General features: G+C 35.6%; 1 protein-coding gene across 1 annotated transcript in view; it reads left to right on the top strand.

The window, feature by feature from the left end:
• LOC129220979 (uncharacterized) overlaps positions 1-25073 on the top strand; it is a 46407-nt gene extending 21334 nt beyond the window's left edge. The window contains exons 2-3 of the mRNA XM_054855415.1: positions 2268-2378; positions 24128-25073. Coding sequence (XP_054711390.1) covers positions 2268-2378; positions 24128-25073 — 1057 coding nt within the window. The remainder of the gene's footprint in view (positions 1-2267; positions 2379-24127) is intronic.
• Positions 25074-27367: the final 2294 nt, after the last annotated feature.

Genomic DNA, 27367 nt, shown 5'->3' with positions numbered 1-27367 from the left:
AAACTAGAAAATCGCCCGTCAAGGTGTGAAGGGTGAAAATTGCTTCTACATTTGAACGAGGAAATGGCCTGTTTGGTGACATTATGATAGTTGAAATTTTAACCGTAACTCCAGTAGATTAAACCTCAACTCCAGTAGATAGCGTTTATTGTTGACCCTTTTTTCATTTCTTCATTCTCCTAAAATGAGTCTTACTAGTAAAACAGTTAAGTTACCTGATGCAGTTCAGCCTTGTCAAAATAAAACATTTCCCTGCATGTCAAACATTACCAAAAAATATTTTCAAATTATCATGCTAAGGAGCGAGTTTCATTGTTGATGACGTCAGAGCGTTACTCTATCAGTAAATTGGGTATTATATACAAGATGTCCCAAAACGACCGCATAAACTCTGCACAGCTAGATTCCTCGTTGGAAGAAGATAAAAATTGCCCAAAGAAGCGTTTCTGTACATAATCCATAGTGTACGAGAAATAATACGAAAAACAAAGTATGACGTCATTTTATTGAACACATCAAAAGGAGTATACGTACAATGCGTATAACAACGAATACGTGTACTGACGTTTTAAACATTATCGTCTGGAAAGATATGAAAATACTGTTGTTGATGTGTCCAATAAAGTGCTTTTTACTTGCACCGGCAGTGACGTCATACTTTGTTTTTCGTCTTTTTCTCTGTAAACTATGGATGGTACAGGAACGCTTCTTTGGGCAGTTTAGATGTACTCCCAACGAGGAATCTAGCTGCGCAGAGTTTATGCGGTCGTTTTGGGGCACCCTGTATATGAGGATAATGCAGATGTAATGTAAATTGGTTTCAAACCACCTTTTTTTTTGGTGAGCTCCCCCAAACATTTTTTTTTTCCAACTACAGCATTGAGTAGAAAGGTATATAAATGGGTGACACTTTTGGCAAGTTCTGTTTGTTATGTTAAGGAGTGCTAGAGATTTTGCTGTAATCTATTACATAAAAAAAATTTCTTGGTTGAAATTTCATTAGATGCATGTCACAAAAGCATGTATGCCCATGGTTCCGGTAGAGACTTGGCTGCTTGTTTGTTAGACATTGTGGCATATCGAAGCACCTCGAAGTCGGCTATAACCTTTCTAGTCATTGGTAGTTCGAGTTTTGAGCAGTTCCGCACAGACTTAAATTTGGGGCCTTTTGAAAACTTCGAGATAAATTTGTATTCGAGTTATCGAGAGTTGACTGCACAAAGTTTATGTTTGTAATGATGATCATCAGCAACGATATTACAAGAAATTTGTTTCAGGGAGGGTCCCGTATTTCTACTATGTCCGAACAAGTATATCAACGTTGTCGATAAAAGAATTACCGTTACTACGTACAATTTCTGAAGAAGCCTGAACCCGCCCTTACCCCCCTCTGGTACGGTCTTGGTCCTCAAGATAAATTTACTCTTTTCTGAATTTTTTGAACCCAACTGGTAAGCTTCCGTCTCAAAGTTAAAGATGTCTGTATTCAGAAGCGTTACTATAGAGGGAGGGGGAAGGGGGGTCGTCTTGGGGAACACCCATCTGGGGGGGAGGTGACAATTTAAATGGATTTAGGAGTTTCTAAAAATATAGCTACTTAAATTGTGAAAAATTTTCCCATTCTATCTTAAATTATTTTTAATTCATCAAATTTCACCAAAAACGGCACACAATATTAGGGGGAGGAGGCGGTTACATATGTATCTAGGATATGTGCTACATAAACATCTTCCTTCGGTCACATTTATTGGTTCAACTTTCTTTTATTCCTCCTTTTATTACAGTTACTGCATAATAAGATCAGATACACACTTGGTTTAAGAATTTATTTAATAGAATTGTTTTAGCGCAATATTGGAAAATAATATCTTTACTCTTAAGACAGTTCATGGAAATCTTTCGCATTTTGAAGTTACAATCTTTTTGTTATGACAAACTCGAAAACTAATCTACGACGATGATATCACTGACTGTCTTCCTAGTTGACTTTAAAGCAAAACCAGAGCATCTTTTAAGAACAGTTTGCTTCAACTCCGACAACTTTAGAGTCTTAGAGTAACGGGTAGTACAAATCAATAAGGGAGGATGGCTGAAAAGCATTTGCGTGTGGCAGGCAGTTAGAAAGCAATTAATCATATCTAATATCAATGACTCAGAACACAAAGGCACTAAGATTTATTGTTACTTTATCGTCAACAATATTTCTAATTCGTGTGCTTCCAATGTTTTCTTGAGTGGTTAAAGTAACTGTTATTTGTATGTTTCAGGATGAAGGTGGACCTGAAGTTGTGCTTGCTTGCCCTAGTGGTAGGCGTGGCTTATGCAGAAGCATCGTGTTGCGTATACTACCACTATTATCCTGTGCATATCAAAAAGAAGTAAGTACATTATTTTTTTATTGTATGTATTTTATTGCACTGGTAACCATTCCGACCAGAGATAAGATAGTAGAAACGTTCTTAGAATGCAGAACTGTTTCAGGTGGTGATCAGCGGGTCATAAACCCTATCCCCCTTAATGTGACCAAAAAATACCATACGACGGCAATTTTTACTTTCTTCTATATCTAATATATAGAAGAAAGTATTGGATTCGTGCAAATTTTCGAATTTCGAATTTTGACGGATTCGAACGTTTTGAGGTGTGCTGAGTCCATTTCGACTATTTTTGGAAAATGTCTGTCTGTCTGTGTGTGTGTATGTGTGTGTGTATGTATGTGTGTGTGTCACGTCTGTGTGTGACCAGTTTTTTGTGGCCGCTCTACAGCAAAAACTACCGCACGAAATCGAACGAAATTTGGTACACATATGTGCCCCTATGTGAACTTGTGCCCATTGGTTTTTGGCGCGAATTCCTCCAAGGGGGGTGGAGCAATGGGACGTTTTTTGAGTTACGCGTGCTTGCTATTCCTCAGGAAGTAACTGGCGGAATCAAACAAAATTTGGACCATATGTTGCCATTAACAGGAACAGGTGCTGATTCAATTTTGGTGGCAATAACTCAAACGGGGGTTGAGCTATAGAACGTTTTTTGTCGTCAATTGTGACTGCTGTATCTCAAGAAATAATGAACGGAATGAAAGAAAAATTTATCGGCAAGTAGACCTTAGTGGGTATAAGAGCTGATTTTATTTTGGTGTCAAAAACTGAAAAGGGGGTGGCGCAATCGAATGTTCTTTTTTTTTCATTGTGAGTGCCATTTCTCAAGAAGTAATGCTACGTTCTGGATGAAATTTGGAATAAATGTGAATCTATTTGTAAATAGGCGTTGTTTCAATTTTGGCGCCAATCGCTCCATGGGGGTCTGATTTTTTTTTTTTTTTTTTTGTGTTAATAAAAATAGCTTTATAAATGCAACAATAAGAAAGATAAATTACAATATTCTCGTCTGCTTATTTCACGTGATTTTAATTTTCGGGAGATAATCGGAAATGTTATCGCAATGATTTAAAATTAATAACTGTTGCCATTTTATGTTTGTTAACAAATAAAACATCTAATTAATTCAAGCAAGGCTTTTAAAATAACTTTCAAGTCGTTCTTTGCTTTGCTTTTGCGGGAATTCAGGAATTCGGACGGTCGTCAAGTTTTTTTTTTTTTTTTTGCTGGGAATATTGCATTCTTTTCAAGCATAGGGATTGATCAGAATTCACAAGAAAGATATAGAAGAAAGTTTCGTGATGGCCACAACATACTAGTTTCTCTTTGGACTTCAAATTTGAGAAATAACTGGGAGAACCCCTGATTCACCATTTGCACCCGAATATTACGTTGTGGCCCTTACCCTTTCGGTTTGTGGGGTCATGTTTTAATAATGACCCCCTCCAAAGTGAGGATGGATCTCCCCTTGCTTTTCCACAGACACATTTAGTTAGAACGGTATTTTACTCTCTCTCGCGAGCCCACTTTTCGTTATTTTTCTAAAACAGAATGACGCGACAGTAGAGCTTCACACTGCCTCCAAAGAAAACTTTAGAATCAATGTGTTCTTTGAAGTATAAAACACATAAGCTTGGATTTTCAGCAGCTGGTTACGAAATCATTAGATAAATCTGAAAAAGTGTGGAAAATTAGGAGCACAACCAGAGAGGGGATAGGGTAACCACCAGAACTCATGACCATTGTTGCCAATCCCCTCTCGTATGCATACGCCCTCATATATCAGGGTTGTCACGTTCCAATTTGCCACATCCCAGAAAAAAAAAATGCTGTTTCTGGCATCACAGTAAAGTGTTCGATGGGTATCAAAGACTAACACCATAGTGATATGATAATGAGCAAAGAGAGCATTTCAATGTATTGAGTAAGGATAGTTGAATCCTGTATTTATCATGTGAGAGGAGGAGAAGGATTTCCATATTTGGCGAGCTTTGTTGGAATAGCTATCAGAGCCGATGAACTCTGTTAAATATATTGTACTCTTGACCAAAAGAAAGGGAATGCCCCAGTCACGTGACTGATACCCGTGTCGTGGAAGTGAATGTTAGTTCCATCGATGTATAAAGTTTATTCTTTCAACAACCAAGTAAACTTTTATGACTAACAAGAGAAAGAAACCAAACTTAGGTCAAACAGTAAAAAATTTTGAGCGTGAATTAATTACAAAGAAAATTGAGGTAATCAGAGTACAGACTGCAAACATATTGCAGACTTGTGTTATAGGGTAAATAAAGAGCAGCCTCCTCATCTACGTCTCTCCTCGAGATCAAATCCTCTTATCAGTGCATAAAGTTATGAACTTCGAAGTGTAAGAAACTCGAAAAAGCTTTCAATTTCTTTTTGGCTCTCGCATTAATTATAATTATCTTCCAAAGCTCATAGTTTCACATGGATAGAGTGGTTTTGTGTTGACTCCAAAGCGCGTACGAGTAATATTTGGCAACTTGTGCTTTGTTGTTGTTGTTGTCTTATACCAGCTAGGTCGGCAATTGAGATGCGCTGCTTCACTTTTCTAACTGCACCTTATATTAGTATCAAGTCCAACTTCCACAGTCCACACATGCAATATGGAGCCGTTTATAGGGTATTCACAGCATAACAACACATTCACACAAAGGAAGAATAAGGACAGGAGAGAAAAAGTACATTCCTGCCTAACCGGGATTCGAACCCGGGACCACCCCATCGCAGTCCTCTGACCACTAAACAACGTGGGCGGCAACTTGTACTTTGATTATGTCTATTTACTCATTCAAACTGCATTATTTAGATGTGGATCGTGGGTTAAAAAGAAAAAAGGTTTTCACTAGTAGCAGCTAGATAATGCTTGACAATAGCGATAGTGACTACAGGTAAACAGCGAAGGTGTTGGTTGTTACAAGTAGTTGAATTTTTAGATGAACCAAAATTTTGTACAAAGTAAAAACTAAAACTTGTCTTTTTTTTTTTTTTTTTTTTTAATCATAGTCAATCGTATTTTATGAAGTAAAAGCATTTGTACTCATCATGACTAACTCAATAGGTAACTTTGTCCTTAAATTATGGAAAGAGTTCCACCAATTATGATCTTAAAACAAAAGCCCATTACATCATAATTGAACATGTCACATGCTTCATGGTGGTGACTTTTACCCGTTTATTTACTCGATATTGTTAAATATGGAACATAAGACAAAAAGTGAAAAGGCGGAAGACATCAGTTCCGAGCCTACTTGAAAAAATCTTAGCGGAAATGTTCAATTAACTCTTTTTCTGACGGAAGACACGGAGCGGTTTCAACGAGAAGTAAAATTGTTGATTTATTTTTTCCTAATGTCAGAAAGTGAAAACCGAAGCAAAAATGTAATAACAGATTCCAAGTCTCCGTTCCGGATCATTGCTCACAACACGACTTTCTTTTTTTTTTTATCCTTTCATAAAGCCGCCCTTCATTGTTTAATTTGTTTCGTGTATTGTGTTATGGATGAAAATTCCCTCTCAAAAATAGACATGTAAAAAATAGATTGAAAACGAAAATTCATCTGTATTAGAGATCTCTTGTTTGTTAATAATGAATTTAAGTGGTAGTTGATTGTTTATTTTAGTTTAATTTATCTTAACTATTTTTATTTGGTTTTCCATTTTTGGATTGAATGAAAATTGAGATAATAAAAAGGGATTAAAAACCCCACAAAAGCAATTTAAAAGTAAAACAAGTTGTCCTATGCAACTTTCACCAACCACGATTTCCGAAACGCTAATGTTTCTAATAGTTTGGTAGAATAGTAACCAAATAAAGAAATGCTTTAAAAAAGAAAAAAACCTTCATAAAAGAAAAAAAAAGAGAATCCTCTTCTAAACTTTTTATGTTGTGGTAAGTTACCACCCCTAAGCCAGGACTAAGGCAGAACTACATGCAATATACCAGACAGTTCAGTTATAACATACAGAGACTGCAGTTTCGTTCTATTAGAAACCCAGCTTCAGTGTGATGACATCTGCCTCCAGCTCGGTTATTCACTAATCCACACAGATGAGTTCTAATAAGAACGAAACTGCAGTCTCTGGATATGATAACAGGGCTATCTGGTATATTGTATTTAAAACTAGTGGTACCCGCACGGCTTTGCCCGTAATAGAAAAATTAAAAGGTTTTTGGTTCGCCTGTATATTTACAAATAATGTATAGTGAATTTTCTCGCCAATTGGCTTGTGCCCATGTTACGGTTCCACGTTATAATAATTTCGTATCTCGCCAATTGGCTTGTGCCCATGTTACGGTTTCACGTTATAATAATTTCGTATCTCGCCAATTGGCTTGTACCCATGTTACGGTTCCACGTTATGATAATTTCGTAATTTACTTGTCCATCTTATGATATTTTTGTTCTTAAAATTGGAATAGAAAAAGAACCACATCGAATTTTTGAAAAATCGCTTCGATGTGCACACCCGCATGCTACAAACTAACTTTGTGCCAAATTTCATGAAAATCGGCCGAATGGTCTAGGCGCTATGCGCGTCACAGAGATCCTGACAGACAGAGAGACTTTCAGCTTTATTATTAGAAAAGATAAAGATGATGATTAAAAGAACACTAAGTATTAAAATGCTTAGTACAGCATTTATTTTCCCTTTTTTTTTTTTGCCATTTGAACCGGTAAAATTTACGAGAAAATTTCACAAAACGGTGTGCCCCTCCCCCCTCCTCTCTCTCTCTCTTTTTCTCTGCGCTCTTTCTTTCTTTTCTGCGGGAAAAAAAACTTTACTAGGCATTAAAAATGTGTTTCGTAAGGTAATTGTAACTTTTTTATATTATCATTTTCGCAACAGTATGTGAAACTAAAGACAAACAATTATTGCAATGACTGTGAAAACTAGTTATATATGATACAGAAAAATCACACTTATGAAAAACAATCACAAAAAACCTGTTCGGTTTATTTATTTAATTTTTAATGCACTACATCCCAAGTGAAAACTCCAGTGTTGCCAACCTTTAAAGATAAAATTATGAACTCTACGATCTTAAAATTATGTCATTGTGATAAAAAGTACCGTAAAAAATTATACTGTCAATTTTTGAATGTTAAAATATTTTTTTTACATGGACAGATCCAAGTTTCCAGAGAACCGACTACATTTTTTTCACGGTTTCAGAATTCCTGATCTTGGTTTTTCTGGTTTGTGACTCTCCTATACATACGGAATTTCCACCATATGCCTGTATATACATTTATGTGTGTGGGAGGGGGTACACAATTACCAGGGTGTCCACCTAGAGGGGTCATGGCGCAGACTGCGCCACTAAAATTTTTAGAAGGGGTGTTTTAAGGGATATTTTCCTCTTTTTGGGGGGCTTCCGATTTATGAGGGGGTTCCTCGTGGTATTGGGGGGCTGCGCCTTTGCTCTTAGAGGGGGGGGAGCACTTCTGCAATTACGTCCTCTTAAAATAAGAAAAAAAAATATATCTGTCGATTTAAGTAAAGACAATTTTTCACTCTTATTGAACCTTTCTTTCCGGTACATTTAACAAGTTAAAATCCAGCTTGAAAGTCGAACCAGAGCTTAAAAATTTACTTTTTTTAAATTCATGATCATAATTTAAAAAAATTTCAGTGGTTTAATCATGCTATCAGAAGATAAGTCTTCCTTTCCCAATTCACTCAATCAATGTGTCACACTTTCTACTTTTTAAAATTTTCCCGGTCATATTTCAATAATTCATATCTTCGCTAGATACTTTAACATTATCACGTCCATATTCTTGAAAATGCGATTTCGATACATTCGAGCTCTTACAAGGTGTAACTGACTTCACAACGCATCAATACATTCATCGCGTGGATTATTTATATGATCTTGTCACGCTTTAATGCAAAACAGTTTTAAGTCAATGAAATCTGTTAAGTCCGTCAAGATCACTCAACTCTAATGCTATTAACGAGTTTATGTAATCTTTTTTACACTTCCTTACTGATTATGAACTCTGTTTTTTTTCTTCGCCAAGTTTTAAATATGAATCTAATTCTTTAAATTATGTTAAGCTACATGCATAAACCGATGTTAAGTCAACATAGTATCTTAAAACCACTCTTAATCACGCAAAAAGCAAACAGGGATGGACTGGATCCCCAAACAGGGGCTAACCTTGACTCCCAAAGGGTGCACAGGTTAGAAGGCGCGGGAAAAAAAAAGAAAAAAAAATGAAGACGCATAAATTCAGGGGCGCAAAAAAAAAAAAAAAAAAAAAAGGCAAACAGGTTCACAGGTTTAAGTCGCGCAGATTCGAGGATGCAAGAAAAAAAAAGTAAACAAGAACGAAGACGTGCAGGTTCAAGGGCAAAGCTCAAATTCCTAATAGGCAAAGTAGGCAGCTGCCTAGGGCGGCAATTTTTTAGGGGCGGCAAATTTTGTCCTCAGTTCTTTTTTTTTATTTTTACCCGAAACTGCTACATAACTGATCCTAACTTGTCAGTGGACTTGAACGTAATTGTCGAAACCACAGAAAATTCTGTGTGACAGATTTCCGGTAATGGGTAATCAGTTTCATTTTTAGATTGCGGCAGGGCCCGAGTACATCCCCTATAGAAAACATACACTTCGATCAATACCTTCCAAGAGTTTTTTTCCCTTAACAAGGTCCTTCCGGAGCGCTTCAAGAAGATAGCGTCAGGTAAAACAAACATAACATCTGAATTCTCTTGAAATGACTATGTGCAGCACTGGAAGGGCTGAGTGACCATGATCTCCTTCTGCGTTTAAAACGAGCATTTTATTCTTCTTATACCCTTAGAAGTGTTCATCACGAAACATTACTTGAATGTTTTAAGAATTGGAAAGTAATTTGGGATTATTATTTCTGCTCAGTAAGTTAGTTAAAACCTACTCCGTTTGGAAAACCATTTATTTATAGAACGAATTAAAATATTTTTTTTAATTTTAATATGTATTGTTTACATATTATAGGTGACGCTTTAAAACGCCACAATCTGATTGTTTTAATATACGTATTTGAATATTGGGGGGGGGGGACCGAAATTAAAAACCGAAAGAGATTTTGAAATTACGATGTTTTTTATTGCTCAGTTATTTTTTTTCGGTTACTTTGTTAACGAAAAAATTAACCAAATTCTGTTTATGTGAATTTAAGTTATCCGACTGCGTTAAATCGACATTTTCGATGAAGTATTCGTAATGGTTTTTATGATTTCATTTTGTAGTCTAATTCATTAGCTTTCCAAAACTGTCTTAGTTTTTACTCTACGTGAATTACAACTGGAGTTATAGCTGTATTATTACAGAGTCGTACACTGAACTTAAGACCGGAAGCTGCATTTAAACGCATTTTCTGAAGAACGATATTTTTGAAGAAAGCTGTCTACTGTAACAATGATATCTCAAAAAGTTATTCGAGTATTAATATGGAATTTTCTGGGACAGTTCTTTGTAATATGCTTGATGTTTTCCTCTAAAAGCTAAGCTGAATTTCATTATTAAGTAACATTTTCATGCGGATTAGTTTAAACAAAGGCGTTTGTTTACGAAAAAATACCAGTATAGGAACTTTGTTCGGCTATACTTCAGAACTTTTTTGAAAAGAAAAAAAAAAAAACTTTTAGAGCAAAACACACACTAATGTCATGCAAATGTATTACTATAAGGATTTGTGTGTGATTAGAACCAAATTTTGTCCATAGCTTTTAGCGTAAGTCACGTTTTTTCGCTATTTTTCTTCAAATTTGTCCATTTTTTAAAAAATAATATTTTGAAAGCTTGTTTTTACATTTTTTTCATAGTTTTGAAACATATGTAGTTAAAAAATAATATTAAAAAAATGTTCAAATTATTTTTCAAAAAAAAAAAAGTCTTCGAACACAGTCGGATACCTTAAATGCCGTTGTCAGTCTTATGAAACTTTAAAATCGAATACAAAATTTCAGACACACAAATACTAAAAGGCAGAATATAATTGTAATAAATAGTTTTAGAATGAAATTGAACGCTTTTGAAACGAACTACAAAGAATTAAAAAAAAAAACTCTCTAAGCCTTGTGCAGATTTAAAGCCCCATAGAGATTCCACATGCCTTATCCTTCTCAGACCCGAGAGAAAAATAAAAGCTTGATATTTGGTAAGAGGTACTTAAATAGTTGTTATGGTCACTATGATGTAGAAAAGTGCAATAAAAAAAAATTATTTTTAATTTATAGCAGCTAGGGGGGATGTATCACATGTGATACATCAGGACCAAGACACTACAATCAGAATTTTTTTAAGTATCAAGCAAGATTAAAAATAATTAATTAAATCTTAGTCTTTAATCACACAATACATACATTTAATAAATCCAACATGAAAATCAAGCTTTATTGACGTTTTAGGTACATATTAGTAGTATCATAGTAGTACAGTAACATTATTTTTTATTTTCGTGAAAAGCGTTGAGCAAAAAAAGTCAGATGATACATCCGGATCATCTTCTTCCATCTCACTTCCATGATCACTTTGATAATCATCTTCGTCTGACAGTGAACTTACATCAGAATCATCACGATTCATCAGCTCCAAAACTGCATCTGGTGTCAAATATTTCACTGGAAAAAAAAAACCTTATTAAAAAAAATATCATGAAAAATAGATGAAAATAAAAAGCAAACACCTCAACTAAAGATTTCACCTTGAGAAATAATTATATCACTCTGCAAATTCTTCCAAAATATTTCAAAAAATTAAAACAAAATCGATTAAAAAAGTGTGTTTATAAAGTGATTAGGACTCCTTGTATCACATGTGATACAAACAAATTTAACAAGTCATTATGCTTAAATATTTCAATAAAATTTTATTTTTTTGGTGTTAACTAGTAAAAAGTACACATGCAAAGAAAATGCATAGCTTAAAAAGAGTTTAATATTTGTATATAAATAAGAAAAAAATACTTACTTCGAGGACGCGCAGCCATCTTGTTTTGATTCTGAGACTCTACTTGAAATCCCTATCATGGAAAGGTACTACCATCTGCTGACTAAACGAGAAAATTATATGCGGTATTTCAATTTGTATCACATGTGATACAACCGGTCCCAAATTTGTTTTTGCGTTTCAGGCTTCACAAAAAATTATGAAACTTATGTATCACATGTGATACAAGGGGATCGAGGAGGTTATACAGATTGCCTGAAAGGTTTGCGATTGCGAATTTTAATAGTAATCAAAATACTTGCAATATTTAAAAGGAAAAACATGGGGTGCATGCATTATGCACTACATAACTATAAGAAGTATAAAGAGTACATACATATATATATATATATATATTTTTTTTTTCACGAAAATAAAGCTATCGGTGATTTCGCGTTTTGAATATTTTGTGAATTTACTATTAACGGAATCAAAATTTGATTATAATATATGAAGTTTAAATATTTCGCGAGTCTTAAATTTTCTCTATTACGATGGGCTTGCGAAAAAAAAAGGTGCTTTTCAGTATTTAAATTGACCTTGGATTAATCGCGTAATTGGGGTGGGGGGGGGGGGCAGATTTCAAATCTGCCTAGGGGCGGCATGAAGCTAAATTCGGCCCTGTTCAAGGGTGCAAAAAAAAAAAAAAAAAAGGCGCACAGGCTGCAAGACGCAAGGGTGCAGAAAAGGGAAGGACACCGGCCTGCGGGCCGATATGCCAGTGAGCCCCTGAAAGCAATCGATAAACAGTAAGCAAAATTGATGACTTTTTCTTGTGTCAACGGAAAAACGATTCATTCGTAGTATTCTTGAATCGCCTCAGAACCCGTAAAATACCATACAATGTAAGAAAATTAGGAAACGTTGCTAACGTTGGATTTCACGGGTTTCTATCAGTTTCCTGTGAAAAACAGGAATATTGAGGAAATGTTTCCTAAATTGGTACAAGTTGTGTGAATGCAGGCTTTTCGCTGTTGTGAAAATATGCTCAACTTCTTTGTTTGGTGTTTTGTCTTCAGCTTGAGCCCCAAACGAGGGTAAGATGCAGTCTCTGTGTCTCTGGATACTGTAGTGTTGTTAGAATTGCAAGCAAATAAGCTGTTCGGCTGTTGCTTGCAATTTTGCCTTAGTTTCGGCCATTTTAGCTCTTGGAGCGTTTCTGGTAAATCAGGAAGGAGGCATTTTAAGTACAATGAAAGTTCAAGTTTTCTTGCAAATCAAGCTATAACTATAAACAGTGGCGTATCTAGCATAAGTGACACCTGGGGTGATAATTTGTGGTGCCAACTCCCCCCCCCCCACACACACCCTCTCAAACGTAAAAAAAAAAGGTTCTGTGTAACCATAAATTCATACAACTACTTTTCAGAAACAAATACATTTGTGTTGCAACTAAATTTTAAGCTGGCTAATGTACAAAATATAAATACAAACTTTGAAAGCGTTTTTCATAACTCGTCCTAGACGCATCTGTGCAGGGCCGCACAGTGGTTCAAGGGCGGAAAAAATAGCCATTTTTAAGTTTTAAGATAAAAAATATTTCATGCCGTAATTACTTAGTCCTTGAGTTGTAGTAACTTACTCCATAAGAGTTTTTTGAAAAAAAAAAATTCCTTTTTCACAAAAATAAGGCAAGATTGTTGAACAATTATGTTTTTACTTTTTTCGGACGTACGGCTTATACTTCAGTTTTAATTCATTCGTTCAATAAGGAGGACTAAAATTTAATAAAAGTCATCTCTGATTGGTTTTTCACACTTATAGGATGCATATTACATCGTAGTTAAAAATTAAAAATTCATGAAAATAGAAAACCACCTAAAATAAAAAAACATTATTTTCAAAAAAATATAATGAAAAATATTGTGGAATATACTTTTATTGGCGGCTTCCGGTGGGCTAAAACTTACAACATATCAATAGTTTAATCCTTCCTGTAAAAAAACAACAACATTTTAGCTGCGACCACCTGCGACTGCAGTCGTGGCAGATGTGATTTTCGCTTTTTACAAACACCAATATAGTAAACTAGAAAATAACCCGTAAGGGTATGACGGGGATAAATTGCTTTTTTTAGCAAAGAGATTGGTCATTAAATTCGACATGCTCCAGATTAACGTGTCACAGTTTCACTAATTTGCAGGAGAGCCTAAAAACGTTTGTTTACTGTTTCCGAAAGTTGGGGCTCTTTGAAACATTCATCAATAAATATAGATGATTTTTTTAAAAATAGATTTACGTTCTTACGGCTTAATGCGGAACATTATTCTACATGCAATGCAGTAGTAACCTGAAAATAACAATTTTCGGACCCGTTTTGTATGGCTTTAAAGAAGATGCATATGAGAAAGAAATTTTGAAAACTCATACAGAATTTTCAATATAAAATGTTAAATAACCATTCTGTTCATAAAACAATGAAATTGGAAAATCATCAAACGTTTGAAATTTCTGATTTCCTTTTCGAAATCATTCTAGTATAAAGCTGTTCTCAGTTTGTCAACATTGCCAGAAAATATTGTTCAACTGTATCAATTGCAATAAATAAACCTTGCGTGTCACATACAACTGATTTAATTTATATTTTTCGCTAAAAACAGAAATGAATTTGAACTATTAGAGAAACCCCGATTCCACTTTTCTCAGTGGCCTGAATCAAATATAAAATACATAAAATATGAGAAAACGTCAGTCCAAATTTAAAAAAAAAAAAAAAAAAAAACACATAAAATATGGGAAAACGTAAAGTATAAGAAATGTATAGAAAGCAAAAAATCAGATAAAAAAGGAAACAAAAATAATAATAAAGGCTGCTACGATAACGCTTTCATAAAAGGTAAAAACGCGTTACTTTACGAAAAAAACATTATTGTACATACCAATTTAGATCATTCTAACACATTAAGTTACGAATCCGGGCGTTTAGGTTGAAAATAGTCAGTAATAATGAGTCATTTAATTCATCCAGGATTGAAATACTTTGCAAAGTTTTTTCCTGGTCTTTATGATAAAGAAAATAGTCTTTCAGTATTAGTAAGCTCTGAAATGCAGTATTGAAAGAAGAGAAGAGTTGTGTTTCCTCTTCTTGTTCATCTTCATTGGCGGCCGAATGGTCCACAAAGGTCGGCTACGGATAGAGCAGTAGCATTTCTGTTTCCATGGATTAACTTTCAACGAAGTGGATTATGTTTAAAAATGCACAGAAGGAAACCCGTTGCTTAATTTTAAAACATTTTTCTCTTTTTTTAACTGCCAAGGGAAAACGTAAAATGGGGGAAATTCATAAATAATAAACTTGCCATCCGGGTTAAATTAATATTATTAGTACACTGAAAAACTGGGACCTGATGATAAAAATCGTAAAACGCGGGGAAAACGTTGATTCGGGGGACGTAAAATCGGGATTTCGCAGTGAATACGATCAGCCAGCAGGAAGATAAATAATACCATACAACAATTTTCCATAGCATTTTTTGAGAGTATTCGAAGTTATTGAATTTTTTCCGCTTTTTTGTCGTTTTGAACCACTGTGGGCCGTCGCGAGGTCGAAAAAGTAAGGGGGTATATGAAATTGATGGCCTTTTAATTATTTCAAACGTATCTCTAACGCATGAAAGACAATGGGGGTTCTTTTTTTTTTTTTTTGGTTTAAAAGGAAGTCCCTACTAGGTCTAAGTATTTACAATATGAACCTAATTCTGAGAATAGAATTCACTTCATTATGGAACTTTTTTTAAATTGTAGTCTTAAAATGCATTTTAGATGATATTTGATAATGTTAGGGGGAGAAGAGGTTCTGGACAGCTCCCGCGTCCACTTTTCAAAATTGAAACATTAAAAAATATGTTAGAAAAAGGGAGGTGGGGTGCGGGGAGAGTTCCCCGGAGTTTTGGAGGGTTTTTTCGAAATTGTAGCTCTTCAAACACAGTTTTGGACAAATTTTGGTGATGTTACGGGGATAGGAGGTTCGAGGACTCACATTGGAAAATGTTCTAATTTATAATCTTGAAAAGGCATTCTAAATTATCTTTGATCTATAGAATGATAGAGGTTAAAAGCGTTTATAAGCCTAACTCTTTTTGAAACTCAACTCTTAAAAACATGTTTGTAGACCATCTTCATAAACGTTTAGAAGACGGCCAATTTTTCGAAATTGAAGCTCGATAAACGCAATTAAAACAACTTTTCAGAAAGCTGTAAAAAATATTTAACGAGCAACGACTATCCTGTGAATCTCTATTTACAGTTTTAGAACCATTGCTCAATAACTCAGTTATTTAGTACAAGTGCCTAAATTAAAGTTACACAACTTCAATACTACAAATAGCATTGCCAACTTCACAAATCTAGTTGACTGCTCTAGTAGCATCTAGCTTTTTCGCGTGTAATTCAAGCAATGTATTCTCAATTTCCTGAATTTAAGCATTTATATTGCTCAAAAACCAAGCAACTTCACTTTGGATGTCACCTCCCAGATGGGTGACACCGGAATTTTTCCAGAAACGTGACTGGTGATTGGAAAAGTGTTTGAATTATTCAGAAAGGTTCAGTTCAATTTCAAGAAGTTATTGACTTTTAATTTTTTTTTGTTTCTTATTAGTTATGTTACTGGCAGAAATAATGTACACTAGCTTCCCATTTACCCAAGGAACGGCCCTGAATTTTTTTACAGAGTATTTGAATATTCTTTATTTGCTCACGAGATATATACATCAGATAATGGGTGCAATTTATGAATTTGTTTGCACTTTACATTTAAACCCATTATGAGGCCCCGTCTTTCCAGTAGTTATTCATTAAAACATTTTGCAGGAGTAAAAATGATTCTAGGACAGAGATTCACTAAGGCCCTTGAGTAAAATTTATTTAACTTCTAATCCCTACCTTTTAGGGGAAGGGGCGAATGGGTGCTTTTAAATATTTAAAAACAGATGTATTCGATAGTTTACTTACTTCTCCGCAATCTCAGAAGGTGCTATCTTGTCCTTGAAATTTTAACTTAGTAAATTTAACAGTCAATAAAATGAAACTTATCTCCGCCTAACTAAGGGTTAAATAGGGTTTCTCAATCCGAATTAAACTCAGTGAGCAGATTTATTTCATTAAGAAGGAATAGATGGGGAGAGAGTGCAACCCTACTATTCTGATACGGCAACAGTACCATGTGACATGGGGAACAATTTCGATTTGACCGAAACCACTGAAGAAGTTTTCATTAGCTGAAGTGGCTGAAGCTATGAAAGGTAAAAACATTTAACTGCAGAAGGGAAAAATTATATTTATAGCAATGGTGCACTATTGTAACATCAAAAACTGAAGAAAAAGCCCTACCATTCAACGAGTACATATCCCACAGTTGTCTAACTTTTGTACTGATCTTACCTATAAATGTAATAAAACATTGTGTATCATGAGCGCAAAAAAACATTTTTAAATGTAATAAAACATTGTGTATCATGAGCGCAAAAATCATTTTAGTTTCATAAAAACACTTTTTTCTTAACTAGTAATTATTTTAACGTTTCTTAAGTATTTTGTGTACATTTGCTTTGTTAGCGAGTAGCTTCTCGCCAATCTCCTGTGAACAGCAGATGCGTTTAGAACAAGTTTTAGATTTGAGAATAAAGATTTACTTTTATGATTTAACTTAAATACCAGTATGTCTGCGTATGAAATAATTTCAAAACATTGATTACAAGGCATAAGAATCCATAAATTTTCAGTCAACAATAGAACACTTTAAACATGTTTTTGTACGTGCCCTTCATTTCAAGGAATACACCATCAAAATACTTTAAAAATGCACAATTACATTACATTTTAAAATCCAGGAAGAAGTGGGGAGAGGAAGTCTGAATGACGGGCCTGTATTTGTATCGGTAATTTATTTAAAATTGGCAAAAGGTTCGCGGCGTTGCCTATGGCAGTAACAATAATCAGAAACGATCGCGGCGTTGCCTATTGCAGTAACAATAATCAGAACCGATTGCGGCGTTGCCTATGGCAGTAACAATAATCAGAAACGATACCATTTAGAACTTATCTTTCAACATTGCTCAAAACTCTGTTAATCTTCTAACAATTCTTATTGAGAAAGTTTCAATACTATTTTTAAGGAGGCACACACACGCACTCAATTTAACTACAGCGATGCACAACATAAAAAGTTATCACAATAATTCAGGCTGAAAACTTTCGCTTACTCAGAACACAATTAGTCGATCTAATCTTCTCAGAAAAAATAAAAACTCTTAACTGTTAAAACATGGTTCCAAAACATAATAAAAATTAATTTACGCAGACGATAAATTAAAAAATAAGGCAATTGAATCGTTCTACTTTGTTTTCTTCTTATTACTTGGCTTTAATCTCCTTTTTTAATTATATTGCTTTTTGAAAGCAGACGATATTTTTTCACCATACCTATTCATTCGAATTGAACAGAGATGGGCAGACTTGACCAAAATAAAGAGATACTTTTAATTCCCACGAAGTGTCTCCATCTATCAGAAATGTTTGCAATAATTATAAATTAGTAATATTAGTAACTGTCGAATATTTATTTACGTTGATAGTTAAAACAAGAAGAAAGATATATTCTAAAAACCTTCTGGTAAACAATCAACTTTAAGAGCCGAAATTCAAGATAATAATATCAACAAATCAAATAAATATTTACATTATGTGCTAAAACAATTCAAAATACAATTCATCCGAAATCAGTCCTTATTAAAAGACTAGAAAGTTGCCCGTCAAGGCATGACGGGTGAAAATTGCTTCTACTCTTCTCTATTTGAACGAAGCAATTGCCTGTTTGGTGACATTTTGATAGTCGAAATTGTGACCCTAACTCCAGTCGATTGACCCTAACTCCAGTGGATTTACCCTAAACTCCAGTGGATAGCGTTCATAAAGTTAAAGGATCGAGTTCACCCTAATTTGTTGCAAGGCTGCGAAGTTGGAGTCGGACTGATTTTGGAGTAAAAGGATCGGAGTCAGAGTTCGAAGGTTTTGAAACTCCCGAGTCGAAATCGGAGTCGGACTGCTTTTGGGGTAAAAGAATCGGAGTCGGAGTCAAAGGCTCTAATTTTCTCTGAGTTTGAGTTTGTTCTTTTTCTTTCGACTCCGCCTTCGAACCTAATTTGTTGCAGGGCTGCGCAGTCGTAGTCGAACTGATTTTGGAGTAAAAGGGTCGGAGCCAGAGTTCGAAGGTTTTGAAACTCCCAAGTGGATATCGAAGTTGGACTGCTTTTAGGGTAAAAGAATCGAAATCGGAGTCAAAAGCTCTAAAATTCCATGAGTTGGAGTTGGTTCTTTTTCTTCCGATTCCGCAACCCTAATTTGTTGCAGGGGTGCGGTGCCGGACTGATTTTAAAGTAAAATAGTCGGAGATCGAAGATTTTGAAGCTCCGAGTCGAAATCGGAGTCGGCCTGTTTTTGGGGTAAAGGAGTCGGAGTCGAAGGCTCTAAATTCCCTGCGTCAGAGTCGGTTACTTTTCTTCCGACTTCGCAAACCTTGTTTGTAGCTGGACTACGGAGTCGAAGTTGGACTGATTTTGGCGTAAAAGTGTCGGAATCAGGAGTCTATGTCCTTAAACTGCAAGAGTCGGAGTCGGAGTCGAAGGATCTGAAATTCTAGAAGTTAGAGTCGGTCATTTTTCGTCTGACTCTGCAACCCTAATTTGTAGCAGGGCTGCGGAGTCGGAGCCGAACTGATTTTGGATAAAAAGAGTCGGAGTCAAATGCTCTAAATTCCCAGAGTTGGTCATTTTACTTCCGACTCCGCAAACCTAATTTGTAGCAGGGCTGCGGAGTCGGACTCGGAGCGGGACTGATTTTGATGCAAAGAGTCAGAGTCCGATGGATTTTAAACTCCGAGTTGAAATCAGAGTCGGACTGTGTTTTGGGTAAAGGAGTTGAAACCAGAGTCCATTTTTGCTACAACTCCGCAGCTCCAACTTGTAGCCCCGACTTCATAATGGGGTTGTTTCCTTCAGTCAAAAGTAGTACTTTTTGTCACTGAAATTGATAGAATAAGCAAAAAATATAACATGGACCCAGAAAATACTTTCATTTTCCCAACAGTTATTTTTCAATAATTTTTTTTAAATATCTTATTTTTCAAACAAGGCGTGGTCTTGATGACGTCACAAATGATGCTCTTTGGCGTATCTTTCTACCGCGATTCCACGTTATGATAATCCAGAAGCGAATTAAAATTGCGCTCTACGCTTGCTATCAACCCTATCGTTGCCAATACACATGAGTAAAGATGCGAATTAAATATTTTGCTCTGTGAATGGCAACACTGAATGGCATTTCATCATTTGTGATGTCATCGGACAGAAGCATAAAGAATGAAAGCGCGCCGATTTAAGTAATTTTTTTAAAATATTAAACTTAAACAAATTATTTAAAAAATGATCAGATCCTATGTTTTTAAGCATGCTCTTTTAGAAAAAAATACTTTTAAAATTTTGGAAACTACCCCAGTCGTCTGAAAAATATTTAATGCCGTTATTTAAGAGCGACTGCGTGCCAAAACGCGACAACTTCCCAGCCAAACTAGTCACCTGACCTGGGAAACATTGGGTTTCAAGCTTATCTCACTGAGACATTTGTTATCGCTCCCTCCATTTAGTGTATTACTGCTCTAAGATTTATTTCCTACTTATTGTATTGTCTACGAACCGACGATAAGATGACCGTACTTATTCCAAAAACCATAGACTCTAATTTAGCCAGGGGTGCCCACCTAGGTGGTGACATGGCGCAGACTATGGGGAGTTTTGACGGGTAAATACCCGTCGGTTGTCGGTATTTACCAAGGGCGCCCCCCAAGGGGGCAAGGGGAACTCGAGCCCCCCCTTTTGAAATTAGAACTTCCTTGCTTTTAGTACTTTTTTCTTTGCAAAAATGTAAAAACATTTCTTCGCCAGCTGTTAATAAATAAGTTATTAAAAATGTCAAATTTTAATGACTCTAATCTGTCCTGAAATCAGTTTCCACGGGGAAAATATAAAGCAAAACCACGGGGAAAATATTTGAGCCCCCCCCCCCTTGCAACTTTACATATGGGCGCCCATGGTATTTACCCGGTGGGGTAATTCCCGACGGGTAAATACCCGGGGGGGATCTGTTTTTGGGGGGGGGGGCGGTCTACGTGATAATTAGCGGGGTGCGCATTTGCTCTTAAGGGGGAAGGGCTGATTTAGCCTTTCCCACAAATTCTTGCAACTTCAGTTTCAAATAACCTAGTGCAAGTCAATCAGGACATATTTTCTCTTTTTGCTGGAAAAATAAAATGTAATTTGTAAAATTGAACAGATTTTGTGCAACAGACCTTTCGAATCATCCACACGATCAGAGCATTTAATTATGACTTCCTCAAGACCATACACTATAGTTGGGGCAAACATGGCAGTGTTGGCAAACCTAACCTGGCAGTGTTGTAAAGGCCCTAAATCCTAATCAGAGCATCACGACGCTGCCAGGTTAAGTTTGCCCCAACTATAGATGTATATATATTTGAACTGGATTAGGTGACGGCTTCAGCTGCAGGTGCATTTCGCGGTTGAACTATTTTAGTGTATTTTTCGGAGTTTCGGAGTCGGAGTCAAAGTGAGAATGATGGAGTCGGAAGTGGTCACTTTCGCTTTTAGTCTACATCTTCTCGCCAATCTCCTGTGAACAACAGAAGGCTGTAGAGCCGGAGTCAGAATCGGATTGATTTTTGGTTTAAGCAGCTGAAGTGAGAGTCGGAGTCGAAGGCTTTTAATTTTCAGGATTTGGAGTCGGTCATTTTCACTCCGACTCTGCAGTCCTAGTATTTTTTACTATAAGTATCCCCAAATTAGGCTGCAAAAGGAATTGGAATTTTGTTTTCTTGTCACACTTAATGTAGGTGCTGCTTGATTTTACGGTGATGGCGGCGAACAACTATCGAGCTATCGTATTTCATGAACGTTTGGTTTTACAATACAATGTTTTTGATGACATTAACCGAACAACTTTTTTTCTCTTTATCACCAATGTAAGCTGTTAGATAAATGGAAAGAGGTCGCAGACAGCTATCATCTTCAACGGTGCGTTTAATACTTGCATTTGCAACAGTTTATATTCCAAACTAGAAAATCGCCCGTCAAGGTATGATGGGGGAAAATTGCTTCTACATTTGAACGAAGCCATTGCCTGTTTGGTGATATATTGATAGTTGACATTTTTACCCAAACTCCAGTGGATTCACCCCAAACTCCAGTAGATAGCGTTCATTGTGGACCCCTTTTTGGTTTCTTCATTCTCCAAAAATGACAGACTTACCAGTTAAATAGTTAAGCTACCGGATCCAGTTCAGCCCTGTCGAAAAAAGCATTTCCCTGCTTTTCAAACATTACTAAACAATATCGTCAAGTTATCATGCCGTGGCGCGAGTTTCATTGTTGGTGACATCAGGAGCGTTACTATATCATTCGCTATTTTTAAAACCCCGACACACAAAGGAAGGGGGTTATAAGTTTGACGTATCTGTGTATCTATGTATCTGTGTGTCTGTCTATGGCACTCTAGCGCCTAAACGGAGGCACGGAGTTTGAAAAAAAAAATGTTCGAAAGGAAAGTTGATCGAGAGTGTTCTTAGCTAGGTTACGTCTTCGGATGACATTAATCAACGAAGATATTAATTAAAAACCACTAAAAAGTTTTTCGTGTTTTTTGCAGTGAAAACATATTTTAAAATTTAAAAATTTAGTATCAAAATAAAGAGTTTTTTTTTTTTTCTGCGTCTGATAGAATGTGTTTGGAACTTCCATGTTATACAAAATTCGAATTATAACGTTTTTTTTTAAAGCAGATTTTAAATACAGCTAAGCTTTTGATCACGCGATTGATAACCGAACTCATTGTTAACCGACAAGGTAAGAAATCGAAATGATTTAAAATTTTTATCTGTTGCCAGTTTCTTTTTGTTAACAAATAAAATGCTTCTAATTGATTTTTAATAGTATAAGGCTTTTAAAAGGATTTTCAATTTTCCCTTTTGATTTTACATTTGCGTCCCGGTCGGGGGGCTCAGGGGTGCCCCCCAGTTCAATGGTGCAACTCCCCCCCACCCCCAATAAAAATTTCGCAACCCTACTTCCCATTTTTATTATTTATTTTTTTAGCTCTCTTTTTTATTTTATTTATTTTTTAAAAATATTTATTTCTTTAAAAACCTTTATTTTTTAAAAATATTTACTTATTTGTTTATTTATTTCTACTTATTATTATTATTTTATTAGAAAAGTTCTGACTTTGAATGACATGCACACACACACACAAACTAAATAAATAAATGAAATAAAATATAAGCAGAATAAAATAAAATAAATAATTTTAATTAAAAATAAATCAATAAAGTCCCCCCCCCCAATTCTGATGGCACAAACTTGTGCCATAATCCCCTCCTGTGGGCACCCTTGGGTTTTTTTTTTTTTTTTTTTCATTTTAAATTTTATCTTTTCACTAAATGTTCTTACATACTGTCATTTTGAACAGAGCCTTTTAGTTTATTGCACGAAATCTCCAAACAACTTTCCCAATTAAAAGTTTACGACCCGTTTCATCCAAGCGGAGAAACAACACTTATTAGCGAAATCTTTCAGACAGAACCTCTTCTGGCCACACAGGCGAATCACTGGTATTAGCATCGGTGATCACGAAAGTTACTTTTTAGATTAATATGTTTGTTTGCGTTCTTGAAATGGTTTGTTAAACCTTTAAATTTGTTATTAATTTGAAAGTAACATTTACTTCGTCTTTCCTTTTGCTTGTTTTCGAATTTCGAACTTAAAAATAACTGGGAATGAAGACTCGGGTGGTTTCCGCCGCATTTCAGCTATTTTTAAAAATGCGTGTGTGCTAGAATGGTACTACTCCCAAAATATGTAGCGTTTTTTGTGTTTTGAGTTTTATTTTGTTTTTTACTTTCCTCTTTAGTTTTTGTTCTGTATATTTATTTAATTGTTTATTTTTGTGTTTCGATTTATTTATTTATTACTTCATTTGTTTTTAATAAAAAAATTTAATTTTATGCATTTTTAACAGTTCAACCATCAACCATAATTTGGCGCATAAAACGCAATTTATAAATTTCATATTTCATTTGGTTGATCTGCGAAGCTAATCTTTAAACGAGTGATTTTTTGCAGTGGCAAATATATATATATATATATATATATATATACATACACAAAACCAAAAAGTTTAATTTAAAGATGCTAAAACTTCAATAAAATTAAGTTCAAGACTGCCAATAAAAATACTTTTGCTCTATTTGATTTGAGATTCCGTGTTTTCCCAAATACTTTCAGGTTTCACTGAAATTAACAATCAAAAGATATTGGGAAATTAGTTTTCGATGTGCAATTACGCCATTTTAGTTTGGGCTTCACACAAAAATTACTTCGAAACTGTTAATGTGAGGCATTATAAAGGCCTGTTCAACACGTGACAAGAACACGTGGGCAAGAACTCTAAGTGCTCAGCTATACAATCATAACAAAATGTTATTTTTATAGTATCATGGAATACTTGAGTATTAAGCTCAAAAGTTAAAGAATTACTTTTATTTATTATTATTTCTTTTTAATTTCATGTGTCTTGAAAAATGTAAGACATGTTTTTAAAAGAGTATTCTTTTTTAATGACTTCCAGAACATGTTTTTTTTTTTTCTTACTTCGAGTGATACATTCCTTTTCCTTGCAGGCATGAAGAAAAAAAAGTCATTGTACTAAAAGGTAAACAGGAACATCACCACCACCATCATCATCATCACAAGCATGGCCATCAGCATGGACACCATCATGACCACGGTCATGAACACAAGCATGATCACGATCATCACCATGGCCACCACCATGACCATAAACATGGTCATGGTCATGAGCACAAACATCATCATGGTCATCATCATGATCATGATCACGGACATCATCATAAACATGAACATGGGCACGGACATCAACATGATCATGGACATAGCCATGATCACAACCATCACCATAAACATGGCCATGAACACAAGCATGGACATCACCATGGTCATGATCATAGTCATAAACATGGTCATGATCACAAACATGATCACGAGCATGGTCATAAACATCTCCATGAAAATAAGCACAATCATGATCATGATCACCATCATGGCCACGAGCATAAGCATAGTCATCACCACAGTCATGAAAACGAACACCATCACAAACATGAGCATGGACATAAGCATGGTCATCATCATGAACATGAGCACAAAGGACATCATAATCACGAACATCACCACGAAAACAAACATGGCCATCATCATAGTCATAAGCATGGACATGGCCACAAGCACCAAAATGATCACAGTCATCATCATAGTCATGATCATGGACACCATCACAAGGGGGAACACGACCACAGCCATCATCATAAGCACCTAAATGAGCACGGGCATAAACACAGCCATCACAGCGAGCACAAAAATCATCATGATCACCACCATGAAAATCACCATGGGCATGAACATGGTCACCATCATGAGGATCACCACGATCACCATCATGGACATAAACATGGTCATGACCATCATCATGGACATCATCACATTCTGGAGGGACACTCCAGTATGCTCAAGCCACAGCTCCACGATCTGTTTGGATTCCATTACTAGCATCATTAATTGCTATTTTGTGTTCAATTGCTCAAGAGTTTTCCGAATGAAGCGAACTAGAATATGTTGATTTATTTTTGATGAACTACAACAAAGTTTTAGATGTATATTTATTTATTTTGTAATTGGATTGTGAAAAAAAAAAATGTTATTTTTAAGATGCTTTGTTTCAATTAATCACACTACATTTGGAAAATAGAATCTTATTCCCCCCCCCCCCCCCCCCCCCGATATCAGAAGAATGGTTTTACATTTTTTTTTTTTTTTTTTTTTTGAGCAATCACGATTGCTTATTGTTCTTACTTGACTGTTTTTTGATGTCCTTTGATTTTATTTTCCCACCGCCACCCTCTGCAGCATCACCGTCGACCGGATCCTCACGATGCTGCCCTCTAGCGAAAGCCGTCTCCAGGTTGCATCCATGTCCTACACACACGCGCATACATACACAACTACACACACACGCACACACAAACACATACACACAAACACACACATACACATGCACACACGCATACGTACAGACACACACATACACATGCACACACGCACACATACAGACACCTACACATACACACACACACAAAAACATACACATACATACACACAACTTCTCACACATTCATGCATACTAACAGACACCTACACATACACACACACACAAAAAAAACATACACACACATACACACAACTACCCACACATTCATGCCTGGACACAGACACAAACACATATGCCTACACACACATACACATACCCCCACACACACATTCATACACACAACTACCCACACACTTATGCCAGCACACAGACACAAACACACATGCCTACACACACATACACATACCCCTACACACAAACACACATACCCCCACACACAAACACACACGCCTACATACACATACACATACCCCCACACACACATTCATACACACAACTACCCACACACTTATGCCAGCACACAGACACAAACACACATGCCTACACACACATACACATACCCTCTACAAACAAACACACATACCCCCACACACAAACACACACGCCTACATACACATACTCCTGATTGCGGAAAACATAATTTGGATTCAAGATGTCAAAATTCAAATTAATTTTTTTTTTGTTTATTTATTTTTTTTATTGTGGTAGGCATCAATGAACACAATTCAAAAGCTAAGAAATACAATATAGCACATAATAATTATAGAAAAGCAATGTACAACTAAAGGAAATTTAGGGTAAGGTCACCAATAACAGATAAGGTTCCCGACAGTCATAAGTTTGGATTTAAATAATAAGCATATTTTATGCGGGTAAAACTGATGTTACTGTAGCTCATGAATACAGTGCAGACATCTAGTGTTATGAGAGTGAATTTTATGAGCCACTCGAAATATACAAGGCAGTGGTGGAAGGTTATGAACAGCCACCACAAGATAAGCTGGTGTTTCATGTTCATTTGAATTTAATAAGGCTTTAGTTCTAAAAATAAATAACTTTTCTACATTTTGACGAGAAAAAGGGAATTTTGTCCATTACTCATCCCTTCCTCATCATGTCTGTTGCTGGGTATCATCAGATTTTTCGGTGTCTGTTACTGGGGGGTTCGAACCTTTTTTTTTTTTTCATAATTGATCAAACAAAAATAGAATTGACTAATTCAGAGGATCCAGAAGCAATCAATTGTTAGATGAGATGTTGTTGCATGAGAGAAAAATAGTTTAAAAAGTCTAAATGCATCAAAAAGCTCAGAAAATTAAGTTAACCTGAGAGCGAAATCTTAATCATGTCAGTTACTGGTGCCGTTACACTCACTGTTAAAAATTTTCCGGAAAATGTACGGTAATTGTTACTGGCATCCATGTTGCCAGTAACTATTACCGTAAAAATAAAATGTTGCTGTAAAATTTTGAGTTTTCCTCGGTAGGCCACAGCAACAAAGTGGCGCTGGGAACGCTTATTTCTCCGGTATAAGTTACCATAAAAATCAGCGATGCTGTAAGTCCGCCATTTTACAGTAACAATTACCAGAAAATCTTCCTGAATTTTTAACAGTGTATAGTTTCCTTGAAAAGGAAAACGGAAGAAGTTTAGAAGAAGACTTTAATCTTGACGGACATTATCTGTCATTTTCTTTTTCATGAATCATGAAAGTTAAAGTCTGTTAGAATGTAATCGCGCAATTGTAGGTTTGGCTATATTATAGCACTATTTCTCATGTGTGCATTAGTCCATAACTCTACACATCAGGTGTTACTGTGACAAATCAAATTGAACTGTTGAAGCAAATTATCAC

This window comes from Uloborus diversus, chromosome 4, assembly GCF_026930045.1.
Source record: "Uloborus diversus isolate 005 chromosome 4, Udiv.v.3.1, whole genome shotgun sequence".
NCBI classification, from domain to species: domain Eukaryota; kingdom Metazoa; phylum Arthropoda; class Arachnida; order Araneae; family Uloboridae; genus Uloborus; species Uloborus diversus.
This window is presented reverse-complemented; position numbering and strand designations above follow the sequence as displayed.